General features: G+C 53.8%; 1 protein-coding gene across 1 annotated transcript in view; it reads left to right on the forward strand.

The window, feature by feature from the left end:
- The window catches only part of Tpo (thyroid peroxidase), a 56800-nt gene that overhangs the window by 4906 nt on the left and 24800 nt on the right, over positions 1 to 27094 (forward strand). The window contains exons 3-8 of the mRNA XM_076833858.2: positions 11974 to 12027; positions 14684 to 14768; positions 16857 to 17008; positions 19014 to 19146; positions 24608 to 24737; positions 26760 to 26966. Of these exons, the coding sequence (XP_076689973.2) occupies positions 11974 to 12027; positions 14684 to 14768; positions 16857 to 17008; positions 19014 to 19146; positions 24608 to 24737; positions 26760 to 26966 (761 nt within the window). The remainder of the gene's footprint in view (positions 1 to 11973; positions 12028 to 14683; positions 14769 to 16856; positions 17009 to 19013; positions 19147 to 24607; positions 24738 to 26759; positions 26967 to 27094) is intronic.

The raw sequence follows: 27094 nt of genomic DNA on the forward strand, positions 1-27094 counted from the left end.
GTCCTTTTTTGTTATTGTGTGTTTGTTTGTTTTTGTTTTTGGTGCCAGGGATTAAACTCAGGGGCACTCGACCACTGAGCCACATCCCCAGCCCTGTTTTGTATTTTATTTAGAGACAGGGTCACACTGAGTTGCTTAGTGTCTTCCCGTTGCTGAGGCTGGCTTTTAACTTGCAATTCTCCTATCTCAGCCTCCCAAGCCTCTGGGATTACAGGTATGTACCACCGCACCCTGCTACCTGTCCTGGTCCCAAACATAATGATTCATGCTCCCTAAGTTTTTTCCAATCAGTTGTCCTTGATTATCTTCTTCACAGATTTGGCGAGTGCTTGGAGAAATTGCTTGCTATTCAGGTTTGAATTTCAAACCTGAATCAGTTCTGTCATACCTGAATCAGTTCATCCCCGGTGGCGTCAGGGTAAATGAAGGCCTTCATTATGTTTGGGATTTAATGTGGACAAGATGTCCTCAAGCAGGTGGGGGCCCTCACTCCCCCAGGATCAGAGGAACGAGAGCCTGCCAGGAAGGTGCTACCTAGGCAGAGGCTGGGGTAGAGTGGCCTGAGGAACCAGCTGAGCCAGGGGAAGGTGCCTCCTACAAGGTGGGTGTTTGAGGGCAGCAATCTCTGGGGACAGAGCCTGCAGGTAAGGGTGGCCATATCTTGTGGACAGTGGTTGGACATTGGAAGGTTTGAGGTTGGGACAGACTCCAGTGTTTTCTGGTGGCTGTGGTAAGAATCGAAGGCAGGAACAAGAGCAGAAGAGGGAGAGCAGCCTTTCCCGTGACCTAGGAGAGGGGATGCTTCCTGGGCCAGGGGACACAGGCAGTGGGGGAGAGGGTCTGTGGCTGGGTTTAGCCTGGGCTCTGAAAGAACCGGGAGTTCGGGCGGCCACAAGGGTTTGGCCTGAGCTGCAGAGTGTGAGCTGCTCTGCACAGAGAGGCAGACTGGGGAGAAGCAGTCAGGGAAGCAGGTTGGAATGCACTGTAGAGAGAGTCTGAGCTTCCTGTTGAGAACTCAGAGGACCTCAAGAACGAAGCAGGTGGATGTTTGGGACTTAATGTGGACAAGGGGGGCACCGGGTGAAGTGCACGCTCCAGGCCCGATCATGGATACATGCTGGAGTGGCACTTAAGTCCCTAAGACCCGGTGGGATGGTGACCTAGGGGTATCTGTAGACAGGTGAGGCCCTGCCACACCCTGGGGCCCCTGGTGGTTAGGCAAGGGCTCTGGAGGAAACCAGGGACCAGGAGGGTGTGGAGAGAGACCATCCATGCAGAAGAGTCTTCCGAAAAGGAGCTCCGCCATCCTGGGGAGTGCTGCCTGGAAGGTGCTGGAGAGTGCCTGGCTGGGCAGAGTGGGTGAGAAAGGGAGGGGCAACAGCTGCAGGACAGGACTTGCCTCCTGGTGACTTTCCAGGTGCCTGAGGACATTCTCACTGTGGAAGGACAGCCCCTCCCCAGCTGGGCAGGCTCGATCAGCTTGCTGTCCTAGGAAGCTGATGCCTCTGGGGACCCTGCCTGGTGGGGTCCTGGAACACCTTTCCTTCCTGACTGACCACTCTCCCTTCCCATCCTATCGTCAGCTCTGTCCATGTTGTTGTGTCAGTGTCCTCCCTGTTTCAGGCCAATGTGTTTCTGTTGCCACTGGGCAGACCACACACACACACACACACACACACACACACACACACACGTGTACTGTGCACCTGTAGGTAAGTGGGCGTTTGCTTTGAGCAACTGTGAGTGTTGCTATTGTGGACCTGTGTGAGACACCCACCTCTGCTCAAGGGTCTTCCAGGTGGAGTTGCAGGACCCTGTGGGAGCTCTGTGCTGATATCCTGAAGAGCTGGGGAACTGCTGTCCATGGTGGCTGCACAGCTCACCTTGCCATCAATCATGCACAGGTCTCAGTTTGCCCACCACAATTTTCTATTGTTTTAAAACAGTTTGATTGTAATGGAGGTCAGAGAAAATGGGTAGATTCAGAGAGGGTTGTGCAGTAAAACATGTCTAAATGATTCAGTATGGGCACGAAATTGCTGACACAAAAGGAGGAGTCACTGGTCATTAAGTAGACAAGAACAGAGCATCTGTGGCAATGGCTCAGGTCAGGGCACCTGAGGGACCAGACTCTATGCACACCATGCTTCAAGAGGGCAGAGGCACCGCAGGAGGATGCACAGGCAGCACCAGCTCCCCCAGGTAAAAGAGCAGGGCCCTCCCAGATGCACAGGGCATGCTTCATCTTTGGATTTAGGACTTCTAAGACACATGGGGATTCCTTGTTCTCAGGAGAGTCACGGCACAAGTTTACTGAGGGGACTTTGTGCCCCTTGGACACATAGCTAACTGGGCCGTGCTACTGGTAAACCCAGGAGTGAGTTATGGGGCATGAACTTCCTCCTACTGATTCATATGGGCTCATGGGTGCCTCTGGGAGGCTGGATTTCCAGAAACTGGACACAATGAGTGGTCAGAGCTTTCCTTACAGTTCCTGGCTATTGGGCAGTAGCAGTTTCAGGCCTCCGCGAACATGGGCCTGGAATGATCCAACCAGCTTCAGTGACCCTGTCCTTCCAAGAGACCCCGTGGTCTCCCTACAGTGGACCCCAACCACCATGGAGAGCAGAGGTGCCTTCAATGTGCCCCCCGCCTGTATTCCTGGGTGCAGCGGCAGGAGATGGAACTGTGGGGCCGGGGGGTCAGAGTCTGGGAAGAGCAGGGGTGCGACATGATCATGGTGGGGGTCAGCCCATGAGAACGGGGCTGCTGGGCAGCAGCAAGCCTCTTGAAGCCACTGATTGTGCATGAAGGGGGCCTGGGCAGTGGGGACCCCGGGGTGGGGAGTGAGTGCTGAGTGGAGGGAGGTCAGAGCTGAGGGGATCACACGATGCTCACGTGGGATTCGAGCTGGGCCTAATGGAAATGAGGCCCGGGGAGGGAGGTGTGACCAGGGACGAGTGGACGATCGTGTCTCCAGGTGTGGTCACTGCTCAGGGTGGGTGTCCCAGCAGCAAGCAGGAGAGAGGGTGCTGAGTAGAGGGGTCTTCCCAAGGCAGTGGCCTTTGATCCCCAGTGGGAACTCCAAGTGTCCTCGGGGAGTGGGCATTCTTTGCTGTGTGTCCTTTTATCCGTCACCCCAATGTCACCCACACATCCTTAGCTGAAAACTGTTCCACTTCTGATTTCCCAACCTTGTGATGGTGAATGAGGACAGCCTTACCGAGGCCAGGCTTCACCTTTTGAACTTTCTTTCCCTGGCTAGTGATATTTGACATGACACTTGTTGGCGATACTCCCAGCTGGCTGGGCAGCCCCTGTGGCCACTCTGCAGTGCCTGACCCGAGCTGGGTGTGGAAGGTTGAGTGAGATCCACGCATTTTCAGGTTGCCATCTTATAAATCTAGGTGGGTTATTGGAAAGTGACCCTGTTGTGAGGGGAGGCATCTATATAAGACACTAGAGCCAGAATGTTCCCCTCAGTTTGAGAACAGAGGGGTCAGGGGTCCACCAGAGCTCACCAGGATCTCTCCCTCCACAGATGGCCACCTCTGTGCCCTCAGCCATGGTAGCAAGGACCTCCTGCGACTCGCCCACTTCCCACCCCAGGTCCAACATCACGGTTCTGGGTGTCCTACTCCCCGATTGTCCTCCATATCTTTACCTCTCTACATTTCTGAACTTGGGGGGAGTCAATACAATTCCTCACAGGATTGTTAAGGAAATTAATTGACACAGCAGAACATGAATAACCAACGCTCGCATGTGGGCCCTGAGTGTGAAGGTGAGGACTCACCTCCAGGACTGGGCTGCCTCTGTCAGCCCATGAGGAGGCCATGCAGCTTCTCTGGGAAGGTGATACCCTGCAGGCTGGGCTGGCCAGTTACAGGAGCAGCAAGCCCAGAGCTTGCCTGGTGTGTCCAGAGGCTCATCTTCCCCAGAGGGCCTCCAGTCAGAACAGGAGTGGACCCCTGGCTGGGAGAAGAGGCAGAAAACACTTCCAGTGGGTGGGACCCTCCAGAACCACATGGCCACAGATGCCAGCAGGTACTAGCCAGGAGTGAGGAGCTGGAAAGCAAGGTCCAGGAAAATCCAAATTTCTTCCAGGAATTCCACACCAACCTGCTCCAACACATCTCCCAGGACAGATAGACGTGCCCAGAGAGGCAGGGGCAGGAGATTCAGGACAGCATCTGGCCCTGCGGATGGCAAAGTGGGCACACCCATGGCTCACCAGCAGTGTGGACCCAGCTAAGAGGGCGGGTGGGAAGCGAGTGTGTGCACGTTGGCTGCCTGGGAACTCACTGCACCAAAAGGCCCCTTGCTCAGCAAAGCTGAGGCCCCCAAGGGCCCATTGGTCCTGAAAGGCAGCAGAGGGCTCGTTTCTCCTGAAAGGTGGTAGGTACGTAACTGCGCTAGCACCAGGCGGGCACCGGGAAAGCCCAGCACCACCCTCTGTTCTGTTCTGCCAGGTGAAGGATGGGGCAGCTCCACTCTAGATGCTGCGTCAACTAGAGCCATCTCTGCCACTGGGGCTCATGTGTGCACAGCCCTGTCTGGCTGGCTCCCTGAGGCCATGAGGAACCTCTAGAAAGTTCTGTTTCTCCTAACACTTTCCTTGCACTCAGCCTGAAACATGCAATTTAAAAATAAGTCATATGTTCTAGAGTGTAAACCCCTACAACATTGTTAGGAATACAGCATAGAACTCAGACTTAGTGCTTCTATGTGACGTAATCATCAGCACATTGTCCTCATTATATCCAAATATAATGAGTATTATATACTCATTATATAAAGGGTATTTTGCAAAACAGGGGTCATCCAGATCCAATACTTAACAGGTGTTTGATCATTGCTGAGCCCCAGTCGAGAAATGAGGCTAGACACCCCTCAAAGATGCACAAGGACCCAGCCCACTGCCAGCTTCCCAGGTCACTTCCTGGCAGATGTCGGTCCAGTGGCTAGTCTGCAGAAATTGAACGCCCTCCCAATTTGCTGCAGTTCATTGTCTCTGCAAGTTCTCTTATTGGGGGATTATTCATGCTTCCTAATCACGTGATTCCATTCTCTCAAGAAAAACACAAGTAAATGTGGGGATATTTCTTTGCCAGGGATATGTGGAGACACTCTCCCGGGTAGAGGATGATCAAGACCCCCACCACCTGATGGTGTGTCACCCGGAGGACCTACAGCGCCCTCCCCAGACTCCTCCTCAGAGCACCGGCAAGGCCGGGCTCATGTCCAAGAAGCTTCCCTGACTGCCTTGCACCCTGGAGGCAGGCTCAGGGCTCAGCTGGACAGCTCAACCTGCCTCTGCCCTTGGGTGGCTGTTCTTGTCAGGCTGGGGCTGACCTGTGCCTTCTAGTCCTATCTTATCACAATCACCTGCCCCCTCCAACACGTCCCCTAGCCCCATGGCCAACTGTTGCAAAGAGGCGCATCTGTCCTTACCTCCCCCTGCTGGAGGCAGGCCCTACATGCCCTCCGGGCTGTCCCATGCCCCCCAACTTCCCAAGAGCTTTTTAGTCTCACATCTCAGAAACTCATTTGACTCCCACAGGGCTGGCCTGGGGGGTCTACACTTCAGGAGTTCCTAATATGCAATCATATGCAGAAAACCCCATTCCACAAAGCCTACAAGAGTGTTGTTGTGGATATTTCTGGCATGGAAATTTGACTGCATTAAGCCCCCATCTCATGCAGAAAAGGAAATGAACCCAAGAAGTGCCAGGCACCCAGCTTCCTCTTCTCCCAGAAGTCTCCAGGCCCGGTGGCCCCAGCAGAGACCAGGGCTCTCATTCCCTGCCGGCCTGTGGTGCCTGCTGACACCTGGTGACATGGTGGTATCCCTGTGTCCTGAGACAAGGGATCCCCACAGGCAGTCTGCAGCCCACCACCTGACCATCAGGGCTCTGTGTCCCCACTGCCTGACTACCGCAGCCTGGCTGGGCACAGATCATGAGCCACTCAAGCAGGAACAAACTTTATTTCTGAACTCTACCAGCACACTCCACACACGCTCCCCAGGAACTCTCCCGAGCGCCACCCACGCGGCTCCTTCTTCTGGGACACACCACACACCAACAGAAATCCCTCCTCTGGAAATCCCTCCTCCGGCACTTCCCCAACCAATGGGAACGCTCCGGGAATCCCCGTGAGAACTCCAAAGTAGCAGGAGAATTCCAAAGTAGCGGGCGCCTGAGGCAGCAAGAGCTGCCCCATGGCCTGTAAAGATCACTATACAATACAATCAGTCCAGCATCACAGCAATTATATACAGCTTAACTCAAACCATCATCTCAATGGTTCGCTGGTGTCACCTTTCAAACATTCCCTCTGGCAAATGCCAGGCGTCACTCTGACTGGCCGTGGCTCTCAACACCTGACCACTGGGGTTTGTGTCCCCACCACCTGACCACTGGGGCTTGGTGTCCCCACCATCTGACCACTGGGATTTGTGTCCCCACAGCCTGACCAATGGGGCCTTTGTGTCCCCACCACCTGACCACCGGGGCTTTGTGTCCAATGCCCTGCTCAGGCCCTTCAATATTGGACTCTGGAGCTGCTGGAAATCTGTGGACTTGACTCAGACTCCCCAGATGCCCATGTGTCAAATCTGCACTGGGAACACACTTCACAGAGGAGTGGGCCTCCCCGGGCTCCTGCTCAGAGGGAAAGACCAGCTTGTAGGCACTGGATCCCAGCCCTGGGAGGAGCCCCAGCTTCCTTCCCAGGCTTCTCCTAGACCCCAGTGGAGCACTGGATGCTGGACCCTCTCCAGCTCAGCCCTGGGTTGGACAGGGGGGCCCGGGGCAAAGATGACACGGGGAGCGAGAGTCCTGCACAGCACCCAGGTCTAGTTCAGGACCAAACCCTCTGTCTCCCTGGCCTGGGCCTTCCCCATCGCCAGCAGCTGAGGGAGGTCTTAAGCAAAACTCAACAAGAGATTTCAGAAGTACAGAAGCTCGACCCTTCTGCGACAACCAGTCGTTACACAGACTGACCCATAGGCCCCTTGCACACCTGTCCTCTTCCCAAAAGCTTAAGAAGGGCATGGCGTTTTACAGCCCACTTCCTGTCCTACTCAGAAAAGCCCCTAGTTACTTGCTCACAACTCATCACTTGTGGCGTCTGATACCCAATAGAAACTGTGGTCATCGACTGTCTATAAGCCAGATGGACATCCAGTCGTCTGACACTGAGATTCCAATTACCCTTGGGAGCAAGCTAAAGTTATGAAAATAGACATTTATGCAACCTTCCTATGTCTTGTAAGGGTAAAATTTCTAAGCTGATTCTAAGCCGCAGAGCCTGAGTTAAAGTGTAAAAGACCGGGCATCGTAAAGCTTCGAGGCCTGGGTTAAAGAGTAAAAGACCAGGTATTGTTCAGTTCCCCTGCTACCCCCAAACCTGTAATCCCTGTAGCTGTTAGGACAATACCCGAACTGCCCAGTAAATATTCCCACTGACTCCTCTGGTTGTCTAATAACTTGGGATGCTGTGTAATATGTCATGTAGGCATTGCAGGACCTAAACCAATCAGTTTGAATGTGTACCCCGCTTAGGGGTGACCAATCACCCCTGTCCAATCTGTTCCCGCCAATGAATGTACTCATCAGGTCTCAGAGTTGTTGTTCAATTTTCCCGTGCCTCATGAAGATTTGTTCTGATGTATGCAAAGCCCCCACCCTCCCCAAAAAGTGTACTTAAGCCCTGCTTGACCTCTGCTCTGGGCTCCGGGCTGCTCTATCTTCCTGAGTGAGCCTGGAGCCTCAGCACACTGAATCAATAAAACCCCTTCTGCCAATTGCATGGAGCGGTCTCTTGTGGTCTCTCCCTCTGACGTTTCACCGATCCCTTACAATCTGAGGTGGAGGAAGATTGTCCCTGTTGAGACCCTGTCTTCAGACTGCACCCTAAAGAGGCCCGAACTAGAGCTTCCAAGAGCACTCCACTAGGGCAATTAAGTAGGTCTGCGGGGCCTGTGTTCTAAGGGTCGCTGGGCCGTGACACTCAGGGCCCTCCCAGGAGACTGAATGTGCTCTGACCAAGACTGGGAGCCACTGGAGGGCTCTTGAGGGGCTCCTCACACCCCACTGAGCCACTGAAAGGCAGGCGCCACTGGGGTCGTGGACGTCAAAGGCACAGGCTGCTCTTTTGAAGTCTTGGCGGGCCCTGGCCTTAGGGCAGAGCCCTGGATTCCATGACCTTGAGTGTGCCATGTGTCAGCTGGCTGGTGTCCAAGGCTACATATGAGCACATAGCTGGCTTGAGCAATCTAGAAAATCAGTTAATTAAATCAGAGTGGTCAGTTCTCTGCTCCTTAGAAGTTGGCCCTTATTGATGGGCCTGAGCTATCCCTGGCCTGGACCCCTGCCCCTCTGGGGAAGGACACCCTACCCTACTTGGAAAGCTGCCAGCAGGTCTGAATGGATGCTGGCAAGCCCCTGGTTGCTTCTGGTGAGGGGCCTGGCTGGTGGGATGGCTCCGTGACTAGTGCACAGAGCTGCCGATGAGGAGAAACCAGACTCAGAACATATGTGCAATCGGGTCACGTGCACCTGGAGGCAGGTGTGAGGTGCACAGCTCACTCTGCCTTCATCAGGGGGCGCCAAGGGGCCCTTCCAGCCCCTGTGCTCAGGACCATGTGGGGTGGTGGAGTGGGCCAGCGGAGCTGGAGGCATGGAGACTCCAAGGCGAAACCCAGCTTGTACAACAGCAATCTCAAGGTTCAATCACATTCTTGTGTTCCCTGCAACATAGGAAGAGGCTCCAGGAAAGACTGAATCTAGGGAAGAAACTCTTCAACAATAAAGGAATTCGACAGCAGATTCCCCGTCCACTCTTCCTTTTGTGAGCACTCTGTGGCCCCTGAACTAGATCTGCATCTCCACCTCTAGTAAAATGTGCAGGAATGTCTACGGGCAGGAGAGTCAACACTGGGCAGAGAAGATGGCTCTCGGAGGGCATCAAGAACCGGTGCAGTCAGAGGTGCCCCAGTGGCCACTCTGCGGGGAGGGGCAGGGGGCAGTGCGGCCAGCCTCCCCAGGAGCATCAGAACACATCTGCTTTTCAGTTGAAGTTGGCGCTGTGGGACCGTGGTTGGGGCCCTGGAGACACCTTGCTCTCCTGGATCCCAGCTTCCTTCTCGCCCTGAGCAACATCAGGGTTATGGAAACCCCAAGACTAACCGCAGAGCCTCTGGGCTTGCTGGAGGGAGCCCCGTCTGCTAGTCAAATCTCTGTCAGTCAAAACCATGAGTCTTTAGCTTTGTCTGACTGGACTACACTCAGAACAAACCTGAATCACCCTTCAGACTTTTCTGGGAAGCTAAGCAAGTGTTGAGTCTAATTTCCTTTGAGGTGATTTAAGAGGATTGGGGGGTGACAGAGCCCTTGTGCCCTCTCCACTGCCCCGTGAGGACTCTGTGTGGCCACTGGGCAAGCTTCAGAGCTACATGAGTAGGGACTCGGATGCCCACTGCACCACTCTGGTTCCCAGCTCTTCCTCAGTGTCCTTTTCCTACCCAGAACTCAAGGCTGATCCCATGTTGCTCAGAGACCCCTGGGCTGAGCCTCCTTCACCCACAGTCAGGCTGCTCTTGGAAGCACAGCCAGATCTGTCACTGCGGACAGTAGAATGCCAGATCTGTCACTGCGGACAGTACAATGCCAACGGCACGGACACAGAAACCTAGGCACAGGGACACATTCATCATGCTCTCCCTCATGTGTGGAATCCAGAGGGCCCAATGTACAGGCTTCAGGGCTGGAGGGGCACCATGGAGGTGCCAATCAAAGGCACACCTTTGGGTCTAAGACCAGTAAGTCCTGGGGAAGCAAGACTGCCACTACGCGCACTGTTCACGTGGAGTTTCCTGAGACAGACCACAGACACTCTCATCACAGAAACGAGAACAAGTGAGGATGGATCAGCTGTGGTTGCTCACCACACTCACAGCTACAGAGACCCCTCCTCAACTCCCAGGCCTTCTGACTCATGGGCAGGGGCTGGACTGCATGTGCAGCATGATGCTGCACCTGAGTCTGGCCAGCCAGGGTGCAGGAGGACCCAGCCCAGGGACAATGGCACCAACAAGGTTCTGTGGCCAGGAAGCTGGAGTTGCTCCACCTCCGGCCACTTAAGAGGGCAGCAGAGCAGAGTGGGCTTATAGGGTGGGAACTAGGCCTGGGCCGTCAAGGTCCACACTCCAGGAGAGCTTCGCGACTGGTGAGTACCCAACCACACACGCTTGTCGCCTTCCCGAGCAGAGCCAGGAAGGTCGGTTGTGAAACTTTGACTTTCCCATTTTTTAAAAATATTTATTTTTTGTTGTAGTTTGACATAATACCTTTATTTTATTTATTTTTATGTGGTGCTGAGGATGGAACCCAGGGCCTCCCACGTGCTAAGTGAGCGCTCTACCACTGAGCCCAGCCCCAGCCTCAAGACTTTCCCTTAAGAGAAATCTGTCAGTGGCCCTTGAAGAGTGGCCTGTGAGGCAGGCATGGGCAGCTTCTCCTAGCAAAGCGCGGCTGCCACCAGCCGCGCTTTGCTAGGAGAAGCTGCCCCCTCTGTGACTGCAGCTGCAGAGGGCTGGCGCTGTCCTCCTTAGCACCCGGCCAGGCGCAGATACAGAGAGCCTGCTGCTAGAAACAAGGCAAAGGTGGTACCAGCTGGTGTGCCTGGTCTAAAGAGCCCTAGTCCTGGGACCCTGGGCAAGTGTGAGTGCTGTCAACTCCACCCAGACACATGGCTTTTAGTTACCTTTCCTTAAAATGCTGGATTCCTGATATCGGTTACTCGTTCCACAAAGATTCTAGGGGAAATAGATTTCTTTATTCCCAGCGTGTTCCAAGTGATTTCCCAAGGCCATCTCCTAAAACCAGCCGTGACTGGGAAACGCGGTGGCTGGAGCCGTCAGACCTGAAAGCTTCATCTGCCAGCCAGGGCACGTGGGACACTCAGCGCCTTGTTCTGACTGGGGTCTTCCTGCCCCGGGGGCCACTCAGAATCATGCAGGGCCAGCCTCAGGCTCCAGTCGGACACTACTGCAGGGTGGGAGCAGGAGGCAGATTCCAGGACCCACACTCATGTTGAGTGCCCTGTGCTCCGCCTGTCCGTTCCAGCCCCGGGATGAGGGCGTTGACAGCCCTGACCCTCGCGCTGACTGCAGCCTGTGCCGGAGTGTTCTTCCTTTGTCTCCTGGGAGGCAGAGGACTCCTGTGGGGTGAGTACCCTCAGATGGTCATTCTCACCTAGCACACAGAGCCTAGTGTAGCAGGAGCACCCCTGACCCCACCTTAGTGCACCTGTGGGAGGCTTTTCAAAACAAAAATGCAATTCCTGGGCTCCAGTGGATTAAGACAATTTTTATGAAAAACTAATTTTCCTAAGATTACAGAATTTAGAATTTTCCATTTTTCACAGTTCACACATCTATTCATGAACAAAATTTTCGTGAAATAGATTCTGTGGTTAGGTTCTGGAATCAGTGGGCTACAATACAGAATTAGGGTAAGAAAGCTAAGGAGATGCAGAGCTTAAAAGAGTCACTCTTCAGTTAAAAAAAAAAAACATGCTGGAGGGCTGGCCAGACCCTCAGCTGCATGGACACACCCTGGCCCCCCCCCAGGCCTGGGCCCCTGGACATCACTGGCCCATGTGCAGCCTGTCAGACCCTAAGACTCCTGGTCCTGAGAGGGACATGCAGCCCTCAAGCCCTTGCCAGCCTGGTGCACCCAGCTCTGCCTCCTGATGGAAGCCACCTTCTGTCCAGCCTTTCTGACGACCAGGACCTTATGACCATACTGATGCTCCTCTGCAGTCCATCTAGACTCTCAAACTCCTTATGGACACAGTGTGGTGTAGGCTGTCTGGGCATTAAGGATAGGGTCACTGCTTCCCCCAGCCTCTTCCTGCAGCATCCTGGCCAGGGACCAGTGGACCTGTTCCTGCTACTCACTCCAGGTCCTCACCTGCCCCTGGAGAGGACAGGAGAGCTGCCCATCATGGTCATCCCTGGTGAGCATTAATGTAGGGAGTGCATTACCCTGGCCAGTAGTAGCAGAAGTTAACAAAGAGTGACTCTGTGCCTCTTGGCCCAAAGTGAAACAGTGTGCTTTTAACAGAGTGGACATTCAGCGTGGGGACAGTGGGCACTGGGCATGGGGATGGCTGTGAACTGCTTCTTCCTTTCAAGTTTATCAAGGGCTCAGCTCTGCAAACCACAGTAACAAAAGTCACAGGTCCAGTAGCTAGTTTCCAGCAAGTTGCTGAACCTGCAAACTGATCGGCACAACATAAAGATTTTCTGTACGCAATGTTTTCAGGTTTTAGAATCATTTTTTAAAAAATAAGAAAATAGGGTGTCTATAGCTTTGATGCACACTTTCTCATTTCTCCATCTCTAGATTGGATTATTTCCAGTCAGTGTGTAGACAAGGCTCACTCCAGCATTCAAGGCAGCCGGGTGCTCTGGAACAAGACTGACTGCTCAGAAGGGTATTTTGAAGCTGGCTTTGATGCCTTTACTCTGTGAACTGCTTACTTAGAACATATGACTTGTCTCTTGGTGTTTCAGTTTTACATCCCTTAGTATAAGATACTTGATTTTACCAGGTGACATGCAAGACAGTAGCTGTAGGACTATATATTCCCTGGTAAGCTTCCTTTGAAGCATCATCTCATCAGCTGCATCTCACCACAGCTACTTCAGTCGCATTCGGAAGAGATGACGCTGCGTGACTCTGTGGGTTGGGTGCACAGTGCCTCTGCTCACAGCTCGGGAAGCAAACCCACTGCACTCACCCTCAGTTGTGCAGAACCTGGTGGGGAAGACCCTCCCAGAAGGTGAAAGAACAAAGGGAAAAAGCCTGAACTCCTGAAAATTCTGAAGTAAAAATATTTGAAAACTTAAATGTTCTACTTTCCCAAGAAATGTATACATGACCACTGCAGATCTGAGAAAAAATTGACCTGGTCCCTTCTCGAAAACCTGAAGGAATGTGCATCACAGAGGTCCTGTGTTCCTGGATGCATAGTCCCTGATATGTGTGCAAGATCCAGATGCACAGGGCCTTGTCTTTGTGTCCAGTGTCCCAGCAGATCACAGATGCTGAGAGAATAAGTGGCCAGTGAGTCTGGGTGCAGAGACATGGCTGAAGATGGAGAAGTCTGCAGGGGATTGCTGAAAGAGGAGAGTTGGCAAACTCCACTCCAGCTCCCAGGATTTCAGCAAACAGAGATTATTAAGATCAGGACCAAACAGAGTTAGTGAAGGGAGAAGGAAGATTTGGGCTCTTCTTTGGCTTTTTTTGCTTGGTTTTAGTGAACACTTGTGGAACTAGTAACTTCTTTTTGTCCTGAAATACACTTTCTAGTGCAGCGGCTTCCTGAATTCCAACACTCCCATGTGAGGGGAACATGCACAGGGGACCTTGGGGGTCACTGCACCCTACTGGAGCAGAGGAGACCTTCAGCTGGTGCTCACACTGACAGCCCGAGATGGGACAGAGTTTCCTGATCAAGGAACTGAGTTGGGAACTCAGAAGAATTTCGAAATCAGTTCTGAGAAGCACACTCCTCTGTCGACGGTCCTCGGGTACCATACCTCTGCAAAGAAAACACTGGATGGAGAGCTGTGTGCAACTGTGAAGGGCATGGCAGGTCAGATGGAGGCCAGCCCACCCAGCAGGCCCAGGGATGACCTTGAGTTGAGGTGCTCAGAAGAAGCATGTTCTGGAGACGCTCCCTGCTGCTGCCTGGCCTGAAAGGAGGACACAGATTTGCACAGTGCCCTCTCCCCTCCTGACTGAGGATAGAGGTGGATGTCAGAGACTAGGGGCTGGCCAGCCAGGTCTGACACCCAACCTGCCTCTGGATGTGTCCACGTCCAGCCCCCCGGAATTGTGGGGCTGGGTGGGAGGTGTCCCAGACTCCAGCAGCTTCCTCAGTCCCGGCGTTTCTTCTGGCATTGAAGCCATTAGATAAATATCAGGACAGAGGCAATCAGGTGACGATCCTGCTAGGCCCACTCAGTTCAATTTTCTGGAATATTCTGTGCTACTTTAGTCCCAAACCATTGAATTTTACCTTTTCAAATGCAGTTTTATTTCCATATAGCCGTGTCATGCTCAAAAGCATTCTGATATTCCACTTACTTCTAGGAATAAGTGAATTTCCTCTACAAGGCGCTGGTTATGGAAAAGCTCTCCTGGTGGCAGGAGTGGCTGTGCCACCATCATCCACCGCACAGGGACCTCATACTTCTACCAGAGAAGGAACACTGACCTCCCCAATGTTCCCAGCAGGAAAGGGAGAAAAACACAAGAGAGGGATTTCACAGGAAACTGGAATATTTAAATAACTTATCTTTTGTTAAATGCACAAATTAACAGGAAACTATCATGAACTAAAATATTCAGAAAGAAAGCTGCTCCGAGCCATAGGGTGTTCCAGCACCTGGGGAAGGGGTTCAGACGAGTCCACCCTGCCTGATGGCTATGTGGGGGAGCTAGCTCCCATCCTGGTGGAGGCTGGCCCATGCAGGGTCAGTAACCCACTGGCATCTGAGATGCCTGTCCACATGGCTATCTCCAGAGCAGCTGGACTGGGCACCAGATCTGAACTGACAGCCAGGCCTGTGGCTGGGTTTTGAATGTAGCCATTGATTCCCTAGGGAAGACTGGGATGTCCCTCATTCTCCCAGTATTGGAGGCCAGCCAGCGCTTGGTGGACGATGCTGTCTACGATACCATGAAGAGGTAAGGTGGGGCATGGGCTGTCTCGGGGGCAGTCCCCTGCCACTTCTTCACCAGTTCACATTCACTTCCAAGACCAGCTGCAGCCCATTTTAAGATCAAGACTTGGAGCTCCTGTAAGCCTGGTCAGTTTCCCAGTGTCCCTGAGAGCCCTAGTCGTCTGTATTGAATCTCAAGCCCCTTCCTGGCAGAGCAAGAGCAAAAGCACCATGATTCAACTGTAGTTAGAAATATTCTGGGAAGAGATGACAGAGGACGGGGTTGTGTGTGCACACATGTGCATGTGTGCAAGGGTTTTTTGTGTGTGTTCTGTGTGCATGTACATGCACGTGGTGTGCGTGTATATTGTGTGTGTCATGAATGTGATTATGTTTCTCACATGTCAAGTGTGAGCATAGTGGGGGATGCTGTGTGTGTGCTGTGTGCGTGGTGGGCCTGGATGGTGTGGTGTATGTAACGTGTGTGTGGAGTATGAGTGTGCTTGTGTGGGTGTGGGTGTGAGCTCCAGGAGCAAGTGGGCTCTGTGGCCAGAGGTCATGGTTCCAATGTTTCTGAAGCAAATAGCAAACCCCACAAGGTCGGGAGACTTGGCCCTTGGTCCCACCATGGGCTCAGAGGGATGGGGCCCTGTGGTGCCTGGGAGGGACCAGTGCCTGCCCTTCCCTGGCAGTGCTGAAGCAGCAGCTGCCCAAGTTTCGCAGGACTGGAGCCAAGAGTGTGGGTCTGCAGGTCAGGCACTGGGCGTGGCTGTACGGCACTGGGGAGAGGTGAAGTCCCCAGCACAGGCTTCCTGACTCTTCACAGGGCTGGCCTATAGGCAGGCCAGGGGCAGATCCTGGGCTCAGGTCCCTGGGTTAGCCTGGAACAAGGCAGTGTCCAGGGGCCTTCTCAGGATTCTCAGGCTGGTTTTATGCCCAAGTGTCTCTCTAGTTGGCAAATTCCCTGCTCAGAATCTCACATAGCCGTCCCCAGGAAAGAAGTGTGCCTGGGGACCACAGCGTGACTCCAAGAGGCGGCAGCTCTGCCGTTGCCGTGAGGGACGGCGCGCCTGGTCCCCGACCCCGATCTCTTTGGCCAGCAGGCCTGACACTTTCAGGTTGTTCAGCTCACAAGTCACGGAATCTGTCTCCCCAGAGTCATTGCCCCCAGCAGCTTTTACAAAAGTGTTGGCAGATCTAAAAACAAGTGTTTCATACTTTAAGACGCATGGCACATACACCTGCTGTGCTGGCTCATTTCTAGTGTATCTTGTGTGTGATTTCTGGGTCTCAATACTGTGCCATCGCTCACTGCTGTCCAGCTGCCACAAGCCACTTAACTTCCACGGGGCTGATTCCATCATCTGTAAAGTGAGCACAATCATAGTATTTATAAGGTTTTTAAATACTATTTGTATCCTAGATTTTCAGATGTGCAATGTGATGCTTTGATATGGACGTGCAAAGGGAACTCATCTAACAGTCAAGTTAATACTTTCACTCCCATCCACATCACATGATTTTTAGTTTATTTATTTTTTGATGAGAGCACTTGGTCTCCCTCAGGAGTTTTTGGTGTAAAATACGATACTGTAGCTATAGCACGGCACAGGAGGACAGGACTGGCCTCTGGGGAGGTGGACCTGCAGGGGGCCTGCCCTCGTGGGTCTTGCTTTCTGTCAGGGTGGGTGACGCTGTGGTGAGCCGGGCCTCTGCATCTCGCCCCAGTCACTTGCAGCTAAGACACCTGTGGCCCCAAGGCCTGGACAAAAATGCACATGCCCATTTCCCCTTTCATTGGGTAGGTGTGAATAAATGACGTCTAGCTGCGTTTTGATAAGAACCAAATAATTGAAATGAGAATCGAACCATTGATATGAAAGTTTTATAAAAAGCAAATCTTGGTCATTTTTGTCACCATTCAATACTGATGTACTAGTCATCTTTATATCCTGCTAATTTTTTTTAATAGCATCAGCTCCATTTTTGTACCCTGCACAGTGCCCAGAGTTTTGTCTGATACGTGTAGTGGGTCAATAAATGCTTCATTTGTTGGTAATTAAGTATCAAAGCAACCACAAAACATATACTTTATCTCCTTCTCGTGCCATAGGAACCTCAACAAGAGAGAAGTCGCCACCCCAGCTGAGCTTCTGTCTTTTTCTAAGCTCACTGAGCCAAGCAGCAGAGCTATCTCACGAGCAGCAGAGATAATGGAGACTTCCCTGCAAGCCTTGAGGCTGGGGCAGTCCCAGCATCCCCTGGGTAAGCGCCTCAGGCCCCGCGGGCCCTCCTGGGAGGCGCCTGGGCTTCACTGGGGGTCACTTGTGTAGGGTGTCTCTTAGCTAAGAGAAGGGCAAGCAGCACCTCCCTAGGATGCCTGAAAGGTCCGTCTCTTGTTCTCGGTAGTAGTCTAGGGAACGCTGTTTCTGTTTTCCAAGTCCAGTCTGGAGGACCGGCCAAACACCCTTCTGGTGGTGTGCAGAAGCGGGGACTTCTCAACAGCCCCCCACCTGTGGTGTCTGGGTGCTCATGGCTTAGTGAGCCCGATTCCCTCAGAGGGCACGACTGCTGGGGGCAGCAAGGGGGCCAGGCACCTCAGCTCCAGCTGCGGCCCCACTGGGCGGAGGCTTCCAGAGCTTAGGCAGAGAGCGCCTCTCCTGAAGGAGGCCCAGGGCTGGCTTCTCAGGCAGAGGCTGCAGGGGAACACGTTTGTGGGCACAAGTACTGAAACTGCTGAGAAGACGGGGAAGCACCGTGTCCCGGCCCTGCGGCAGGACCTGGGAAACAAGGGTCCTTTAAACTCTGAGCAGGGATTTTCAGTGCAGGGCTGAGGTGCTTGGCCTCGGAGCTCCCTGATGCTGTCACAGGTCATCTAGTGCTGTTCACCCAGCCCTTAGAAGGCCATGAGCTCATGTGGACAGATCAGCTGGAATTCTCAGGTCCCGAACTTAACAGTTAACACTCTTGATTTTATTGCAACCCAAAATTCATTCAAAATGGCTTTGTTTTTGGAACCATGTGGTTAAAAGTGTTTCTAAGGATGTTGGTCCCTGTCCTATCATGAATCAGTCAGGGTGGCAGCAGGCATGACATGAAAATGCCATGTTCTGGTGTCGGAGACGTGGGTCTTGTGGCTCACAGGTTAGTACCCCAGGCCCACTGCCCAGGCAGGAAGCAGGTGCTCAGGAAGTGGGCCGTTGGGTTTGGTCCAGGTCATTCAAGAACTGCACTCCACAGGAAGTTCTGGAGTATTCCCACCATTGGTACAGCCAGCTGGAGCATTTAGAATGCAAGAAGAGTCAAGGGTCCAAGGAGACCCTGCCAGGCCCTTGAGGCCAGCCATGCCGCATGGTGTGTGCACCCCGTCCAGGCAGTCTTACCCTCTGCTGTTAACATGGCTGTGCCCACGCGCTTCACGGTACAGGGCACTGCTGTGCTCTAAAGAAAAAGACATGCCCATCACTTACAAGCTGAAGCAAGGGTGAGGCTTCACCGTCCCCACGGACAGTGGCGCTGGCCATTCTCCTTGAGGCCTGCTCCTTCTCTCTTGGAGAGGAAATGCCTGGCTCCCTGTTTTATTCCAGTAAATATCTCAATGTTACTGGTGCCTGATTAAACAGAGTTTTATGGCATTGTCTTCATGACATGAACCATCTTGAAGAGGCAGCTGATGACCGCTTCTACTAATGGACAGCAAGTATCCCTTTGATTTGTTAAATAACATAAATAGTGACAGAATTGGAAATAAAGTAAAATAGAACAGACTGCTTTCTGGGACCCAGTCTAGAGGGATTCACAAGAAGGGAACCAAGACCAGTAGAAAGGAAAACAGAGGGCTTTATGGAGGGACAGGTGAGCTCTGTCCCCATGACCAAGGCTTCATGGGGATGAGTGCCCTGCTCAGTCCTCGGCAGACCCAGCCACTCTGGGGGCAGCGCCTGTCCTGGTGGGATGGCTTGGCCCTGGAGCTGTGCCCATGACCTGGTGGATTCTGACAAGGGGACCCTGGCCTTCCTCTCAGGAGCCCAGTGCCCTCGGGTGGCTTTTCTGAAACATCACAAAGCAAAACCCCACTTTCCTAGCAATCAGGAGGCTGAATGGATTCCAGCTCCCGTCGGGGAGCCATCAGCTGAAGGGGGAGGCCGACTCTCACAAGAAGGTCAGCTTGCTCAGGACGGGACCCCAGCACCGACACTCTGCCCGCTTACTTTGCTAGCTAGACCGGATATGACAAGCAGAGAGTCAGGGTGTGCCGCTTGTCTCTCAGATGCCGTCCCAGAAGACCTGCTGAGCGTGGTGGCAAACCTGTCCGGTTGCCTGCCTCACATGCTGCCACCAAAATGTCCCGACTCTTGCCTGGCAAACAAGTACAGACTCATCACGGGAGCTTGCAACAACAGGTAACTGAGGGCTCCAGGCTGCTCCTGGAGCCAGGTTGGAACAGGAGGAGCGCCATCTTGGAGGAGACAGGGTCACTGTGAATCTCCTCACTCCCCACTGCCCCATTCCCTGTCTGCCCGGAAGGCTTCGCAAGCAGCCCACAGAGGAGAGAGACCTCTCCTCCCCTATCACCTGTCCCTGCCTGACCCTCAGAATGGCCCAAGCCATCCTTGGTTCCTCCGAGGCCCCTGCCTCCTGCCTCCAGCGCATCAGCAGGACCATTACTTCAACCTGCAGAAGGAGCCCACTCCCTGCCGCTGACCTTGACTGAGGCCGAGCCGCCACTCAGCCTCAGCCCACCTGGTTCTCCACACATCCTTGCTCCCTGGTGGCTGTGCAAACCCCCCACCTTGCCCTCTCACTCAGCGGCCCCCTCGGCCTCAGCTCAAGACCTCCTGGGCACCCACTCTCCCCTGGTCAGTTTCTTAGGGCACCTTCTTCGTGTCTTGCTTAGCTCTCCCCTCTCCTCTCCCCATCCTTCAGGCCTAGAAGGTGCTATGCCTGACGCCATCTTGGTTCTGCACACTGCCCTGTCACAGGACCAGGCAGAGCCAGCCCAGGATGAGTTCCAAGGGACATGTGCAGAGAGTATGTATAAGCAAAGTCCAGGAAGAGAGCTCCTGGGGTGCAGACAGGCTCAGAGGCTTCACAGAGCAAGAACAGTCAGGCGGCCAGCAGAGGCTGTGACTCAGTGGCCAGGAGCCTATGGATGGACAGACCTCTGCAAGGCATCAGCAGCTTGCAGGGGCTTTTACCCTTTCATGAACTCACAAAGAGGCCTGAGGATTTCCTCTGCACCCAGGGGCTACCCTTGTCCCTCCAGCCCTTGGAGCCCCCCCCACTGCCAAGTGGCCACTATGTTGACCTTGTCTCTGCGGTAGTTGCCTGACTTTGTGAGGAAAGCCAGATGCACCTGGCCACGTGGCTCCTCTGCCTCTGCTCCCTGCTTTCCGTCTTCCCTCCTGTTGGTCTTTGGAGCCAGACGTGGCCTGTGATCAGTGTGGGCTGATCAGGGATGCGATTTCCTTGCGGCTCCATCGGCATGGCTGCGGCCTCCTTGTAAGGAGCCCTTCAGAAGGGAAGGCGTGGTAACTAAGCTTCAGGGGGAGTGCAGAAGGCCCTTATGGAAATCCAACGTGCCCAGGGCTGGGAAGTGGGAACCAAAACTGTGTCCAGAGCTCAGCCTGCATGTCCAGATGAGGAAACTTGGAAGGACCCAGTTCTGCATCTCCACGTCCACCAGTCATGCTGCTGGATGCCAACCCCAGCAGAACACCGGCAGGAGATACTGAGTTGCCCTTCGTCACAGGGGTGAGGAGGTGACCACAGCACCCTGCACATGCCTGCCAGAGGTGCACAAGCCTGCGATTCTGCCCCCGAGGACTGACGCATGGTGAGGAGGGGAAACAGACAATACTGTGTGGCCCATGCAGAGAGGAAGAGGAGCTTGCTTCCAGACTCGCAGAGGAGGAGAGGCCTGTACAGGGCTGGGGATGCAGGTGTGCTCCGCAGGGTACGGGTGGATGAGGTGAGGCCGACTCTGCAGACCGAGGCTCACAGAGGCTTCACACAGACCGAGGCTCACAGAGGAGGCTGCCAGCTGCCCTCCTCGGGAAGCAGGGCCTAAAGTGCGGATTCTGTTCCATGGCCTTCTGTCTGTTTTGGGGGCAAGAGCTAGATACGATCAACGCATCCAGAGAACCTTTCGAATGCTGGTTCCTTCCAGTTGTGCATAACACTAGGGTTCGTCTTGACACAATTACAAAAGCGTGGACGGTTATTTGCTCTAATCCAGTCCCCAGTACTTCCCTTATACTACACCAGGAGAGCCAGGTGCCCTGGAGAGTCTTACCCCTGCAATCCTGAGGACCTGGGTCAGCCGTGTCCTGGGGCATCCTAAGGACCCTTCAGTGCACATTGCCCAGTCCCACCTCCTTTCTCTCTTTCCTTCCTCACTTCCCCTTTCACGCTGGTCAGATCAACTTTCAACCATGTTTTAATTCCACAAACTTTCATTCTAAATACCAAGAACAAGAAAATCGTGTTTTTAAGTTGATTCTTAATTCCCCACATGAGAGTCATGGTGGGACATGACTTGCTGGGACTGCAGCTCAGTGAGGCACATGCAGCCCCCAGGGGTGCGCGTGCTAGAGCGTGGTCCTCACTGGGAGGTGGAGGGACCTCTGTGAGCGGTGCCCAGTGGAGGTGACCAGGTCACTGGGGGCGGGGCCCACGAGAGCAACCAAGAGTTCCCCGGGACGCGGCTAGTTCCCACAAGAGCAGCTGTGGAGAGAAGAGCAAGCCAGCTGGATCTCCCTCCCTCCCAGCCAGCCTCCATCCCATCTTGCACACTGCAGCACAGCCAAGAGGCCTTGTCAGAGGTGGGGCCAATGTGCTGCCTGGTCCTCAGCCTCCAGAACTGGGCACCGTCTAAGGCCCTTTCCTTTATAAAGCACCCAGCCTTGTTATTTTGTTGTAGTAACAGAAAATGGGCTACTAAGACCTAGGTTCTCCCCAGAATCCCTCCCATATGGACCTGGCTTCCAGACACCCCCATGGTGACAAGAACTGCTGGGACAACTGCGCATGGAGGGAGCTGGTAGGAGGGTAGCATCACAGTGATGGAGCTCTGGGACTCTCAGGGGGTCCTGCTGGGCGCGGTGGCAGGTGAGGGGAGGTGGCTCTGTCCGAGGTGCAGCTCTGCCACAGTCTGATCCGGGCTGTTCCTCGTGACGCTCATGGGATGTCCTGGAGGCCAAGGTTCCACCAAGACTGGCCCCGGAGGGTGAAAAGCTTCCCAAGGCTGGGTCAGGCCACCTGGCCAGGGCCCCAACCTGAGTCAGCCACCTGTTATCAGGACAGGCCTCCCCCAGGTCCCCAGCTGCAGCGTGGAAATGGCACTTCCTGGCTTCCAGGGTGGCCTCCCGTGGAGCTGGAGGAAAGGGAAGCTGCTCACAGCCGGAAGGCCCGTCCCTTCCACCCTCTCCAACTCAGTGGTGCTGAAGACCCAGCGTCACGGGGACCTGCTGGCCACGCGCCTCTGCATCCAGGTTGAGGGGACAAGAGGTCCTGCCAATGGCAGCGCTGCAGATACCACAGGCACAACGGGGTGCCCCTTGGGGGCCTTCCCCTCCTGAGGGAACTGAACTCTGACCAACACGCGGAGTCCCGCGAGGAGGTGGACCCTCCAGGCCAGAGAGCTACCCGACTGGACCCGAGTCAGGCAATGCTCAGGAATGGGATCTGCATCACAAGAAGGTGCCCGGCTTGGGCTGCCAGATGCTTCCTCTGGCTTCTCCTCATGAGGGGGTTCAAGGCCTTGTGGGTGTGCTGGCGTCTCGGCACCTGCCAGGCAGGGCTCTGCGGGTGCCCTGTGCTGCTGGCTGCTGTCCTCTGCAGCAGGGCGGCTGTGGAAGCAGGACGAGGACTCTGGACAGACAATCAAGGGCAGAGTGCGGCCGGTGCCTCTGTAAGGCTGTCCTTGGTCCTCTGAGGAAGGAGAGCGCCCTGCTGTGCGTTCGCTCCACCCAGGGCACGATTCTTCCTCAGTAGCTGGGAGGGCTTATCAGAGCATCCTCCACAGCCTGCAGGGGGCCGGCAACCGGGGCGCTCCACCCGGGATCCTGCAGTCCGCTGTGCAGGTGCAGAGCCAGGGAGGCGGCTGGGTGTTCCCACAGGTGTCTGGGCTCTCACACCTCCCTGGTGAACTGCTGCGACAGAAGGGCCAATCAGCCAAACTCACCACTGGGCAGATTCACATCCTACTGTCTTTAATTGGGGGAAGTGACTGTTCCCTGCAAGCCCGACTTGATGGAATTCATCAATTTGATGGAGGTCGTCAACACATTAATGATAGAATTGTCCTGCACTGACTGTCCCCATGGACACACTGTCTGCAGCTCCCTGGAGCGCCCCGCCAGCCGGGTAACCCGTATTGATGAACAGATGAAGCCACAGCCACAGGAACAAGAAAAACCTCTTTCTCACTGTGAGGACCCCCCCAGCTCCATCAGGAGATCTGCAAAGAGGGGGAGGCTCTGCCTGCTGGGTCCAGGGCCAGGGCCAGAACAGACTCTGTCTTGACCTCAAGGACCCTCAAGGTTGCCACCTCACCAGCCATCCCTAGCCGTGGGTCGCTCCCCTCCCTCCCACACAGGCATCCACGTCAGCCAGGTCAGAATGCATAAGTTGTTATGTCCACAATGAAATGATAATTTAGTGATGAAGAAACCATTTTGAGTATATTTCAAAAATTTAATATTTTTAACAAGATAAACAGTTACCTTGCTATGATCATTGTAGTATTCAGTTCCCAGATGTATGAACTCTAGATCCCAGGCTTTTCCAGCATGAATTCTTCTGTCCCATGATCGGAACCTCCCAGGCTCTACCACAAGCACTTACCAGGCCCTCAGACTCAGCAGCCTAGCTTGCAATCTGTAGTTGGGAACAGAAGTTCATTGGAAATGAATCCTGGTCCTCAAAATTCCTTCCGTGATATGTAGGAAAATCAACATAAAATTAACTATCATTAAACCCTTCTATTGCTCTGTCAGAAAACAACTCCATCTACTGGCTCTTCAGTTAAAAAAAATTGAAAAGCACCTGATTTTCAGGATTATCAGTAACCAATAATCAATAATTAATATTTAAATTTCTCAACTTCCAGAAAGTGCTCCAAGATGTGTCAAGTGGCTTTTAATTTTACCCACGCCTCTTCTTAGAGGTGTTTACCTAACACAACACACTCAGAAGAGTCAGTAAAATAAAACCATCATTGAGCACTATTTGCCAGAGCATGCACTTTAAGTGCTGCCTTTCTGGTGGAGGAGAACCGCAGAACACTCGGTGGCAGGGCTGCTGGTACCAGACCTGCATGGTCCCTCAGGAAAGGCCTGTTTCCAGTTAAAGTGAAGGTGCTAAGACATGTTCCCCGACAACCACCTCACCTCTGAACTGGACTATGATGCTAAGTTTCTACAGAAACTGTGCTTTTGATAAACTAAGAAGGAGAGGCCCCAAGGCCCTGGAGGTGCATGGAGTGTGACCTTTCAAACCACCTGTTTGGAGCAGCTTAGGTGTCCAGCCTCCAGGGAAGCACCGCGATGCCCTCTAAGGGTGAGAAGCCCACCTTTGAATAGGAAGCAGGTCCCTGCAAGCTGCAGTGGCAAGGCCCACGGGGAGGCTGGGCTCAGGGGGGTTCTGGCTGACGGGGAGCATGTGTGGACCCAGGTGCTGGTCCCCGAGGCCCACAGACCAGGCCACACCTCAGCCCCAGGAGCACCGGCCATGTGTGCCCTGCTTGGAGACTTCCCTGAGCCAGGGTCCAGGGAGCCCCTGCTCACTGGGCACTGAATGTTGTATTTGGGACAATGCTTTTTTCTTTCTTCTCCCATCTCAAACACATCCTCATTTCCACAGGGACCATCCCAGATGGGGGGCCGCCAACACAGCCCTGGCAAGATGGCTCCCTCCAGTCTACGAAGATGGCTTCAGTCAGCCCCGAGGCTGGAACCCCGGCTTCTTACACCATGGGTTTCCACTGCCCCGGGTTAGTACTTGAAGCGCTGCTTCATCGGTTGGAGCGGTTTCCCACAATGCTAACACGCCCGCTAGAACCCTGGGCCTGTGCACAGCAGGCCTGGTACCACACCAGTCCTCTGGTCCTCCAACCCCTGGGAGGTTGGGCCACGTCTCCACGGAAAAGCTTAGGAGCACTGCTCAGCTAGCAAGCGGAACAAGGTAGATGTAGCTGAGCTTCATCCGACTCCAGCACTTCCCCTCTCAACAGCTCGGAGTGTTTTCAAATGAAGTCCTCTGACCCTCAGGTGGAAGACACCTGCTCAAAAGCTGACCTACTCTTTAGGTGAGGAGGGTGGCCTCCACCTCACTCCCAGAGGTGTGTTCATTTGTGAAGCACACTCACACCCAATCTAAGATGCATTTGTCCAGATGCGGGTCACTGTGCCCCATTTGATGATCCAGCCGCTGGGCAACCCAGCCTGTCACTCTTGTGCATGCTCCATGCTGGAGCCCTTCAGGCTCCCGGCAGGGGTGCTGTGCTCAGCACAGAGGGCACTGCCTAGGAGCCAGGGGCCCACCAGCTGGGCTGCCCACCATATGGAGCTCTCCCACAGAGACAGACTACTTGACCTGGATGTTTTCCAGCTGGCTGTTCAGTAAGAGGACAGAGTGTTCCCTAAAGCTGGGAGGGCAGTGGGAGATGTGCAGGGACTCACTGAGGAAGGGCCTACTGGGCAACAGGCCCAGGAATGGGCTCTGCTCCACCCTCAACTGCCTGCCAGGCACTTGCCCCTCAGCCTCAGGCAGACTCTCCATGAAATGGGGTAAGGCTTTACCTATCTTGGCACTGGACCAGTTCAAATCCTAGGGTCCTGGAGCTGGAATGTACCATGATATTCTGATTCTACAAACCTGTAGTTGCTCATATACACAATCATCTAGAAGAATCAGAGCTCAAGTATGTTCAAATGTGCAACATGCTAGTTTTCTACTCCTATTCTAACAGATGATTCTATCAAAAATGACTTAAAAAATACAAACCGATTATCCTCCAGGTCTGTAGGTCAAAGGTCGCTGGGCCTCTGTGGGCTGAAGCCAAAGTCACTACAGGCCAGAGTCCTCTGAGAGACTCTCCTTTTTGCCCCAGCTTCCAAGTCCACACAAAATCACTGGCTCTCACCTCCCACCTCAAAGCCTGAACTGTGTCTCTCTGCATCCTCTGCTCAAAGCCACATCTCCGACCATTCAGAAAGGCACTTGGGGTTTAAGCACCCATGTTATCAGACTGCAATCACCTGGAAATCCAAAATAATGCCTTCATCTTAGATCCTTGACGTAGTCACATCTGCAGGTTTTAGAATTCAGGGATGGACAACTTGGGGGGGTGTTATTCTGCCCACCAGAGTCCACCCTCCCACCCCGAGTGTTCATATGCATTCCACATGCAAAACACATTTGCATCCCCACAGCATCAACTCAAGTGCAAACTCCAATCCAAGTCCCTCCATCTAAATCCTCTAAATCAGGGACAGGGAGGCTCTGGGTGGGTTCCACCTGGGAACAAAATTCCTCTGCATCTGGATCTGTGAAAACCAATTGTCTGCCTCCAAAATTCACTGGCTGGGCAGGTACAAGGCAGTGTGCAGACATCACAGTGCAGAATGGAAGAAATGGGAAAAATCAGGAGTCACTGACCCCAAGCAAGGACAAAAACCACCTCGTGTGGCTGCACTGGGGATGCGGCTCAGCCACTCATCATGCTAATAGCTAGATGTCCTGCAAATGTCATTCACATGATTTCCACAGCATCCGAAAGCTCCTCCTTTAGGTCCACTTAGAGAAGAGGAAACTAAACATGCAGGCATGTGCCCACCAGTCACCACCAGGGGTGGCGGGTGCCAAAGTCCAGCTGTGCCTGTCTTCCAGCTCAGCTCTTCCCACCTGTCCACAGGGAGCAGGTTCCAGCACACACAGCCCGTCATGGAGTGTGGGGTCCCAGAGCTCATCTGTAGGCTGCTGCCTCACGACAAACCACTCTCTTCACACCCAGGTTCGGGAGGTGACAAGGCAAGTTATCCAAGTTTCAAATGAGGCAGTGACAGAAGATGACCAGTATTCTGACTTCCTGACTGTGTGGGGACAATACATTGATCACGACATTGCACTCACACCTCAGAGCACCAGCTCCACTGCCTCCTGGGGAGGAGCTAATTGCCAGCTGACCTGCGAGAGCCGAGGCCCCTGCTTCCCCATACAGGTAATTTCCCAAAGTTTTAATTTCCATTATGAAACTAACATGTGCATTCAAAACTTAAACAGAAAAGTAGGCGGTGGAATGCAGTTGTGTGGTGTGTGGGGGGGCAGCTGCTGTGCATTTCCTGCATC

This window comes from Callospermophilus lateralis, chromosome 14, assembly GCF_048772815.1.
Source record: "Callospermophilus lateralis isolate mCalLat2 chromosome 14, mCalLat2.hap1, whole genome shotgun sequence".
Taxonomy (NCBI): Eukaryota; Metazoa; Chordata; class Mammalia; order Rodentia; family Sciuridae; genus Callospermophilus; species Callospermophilus lateralis.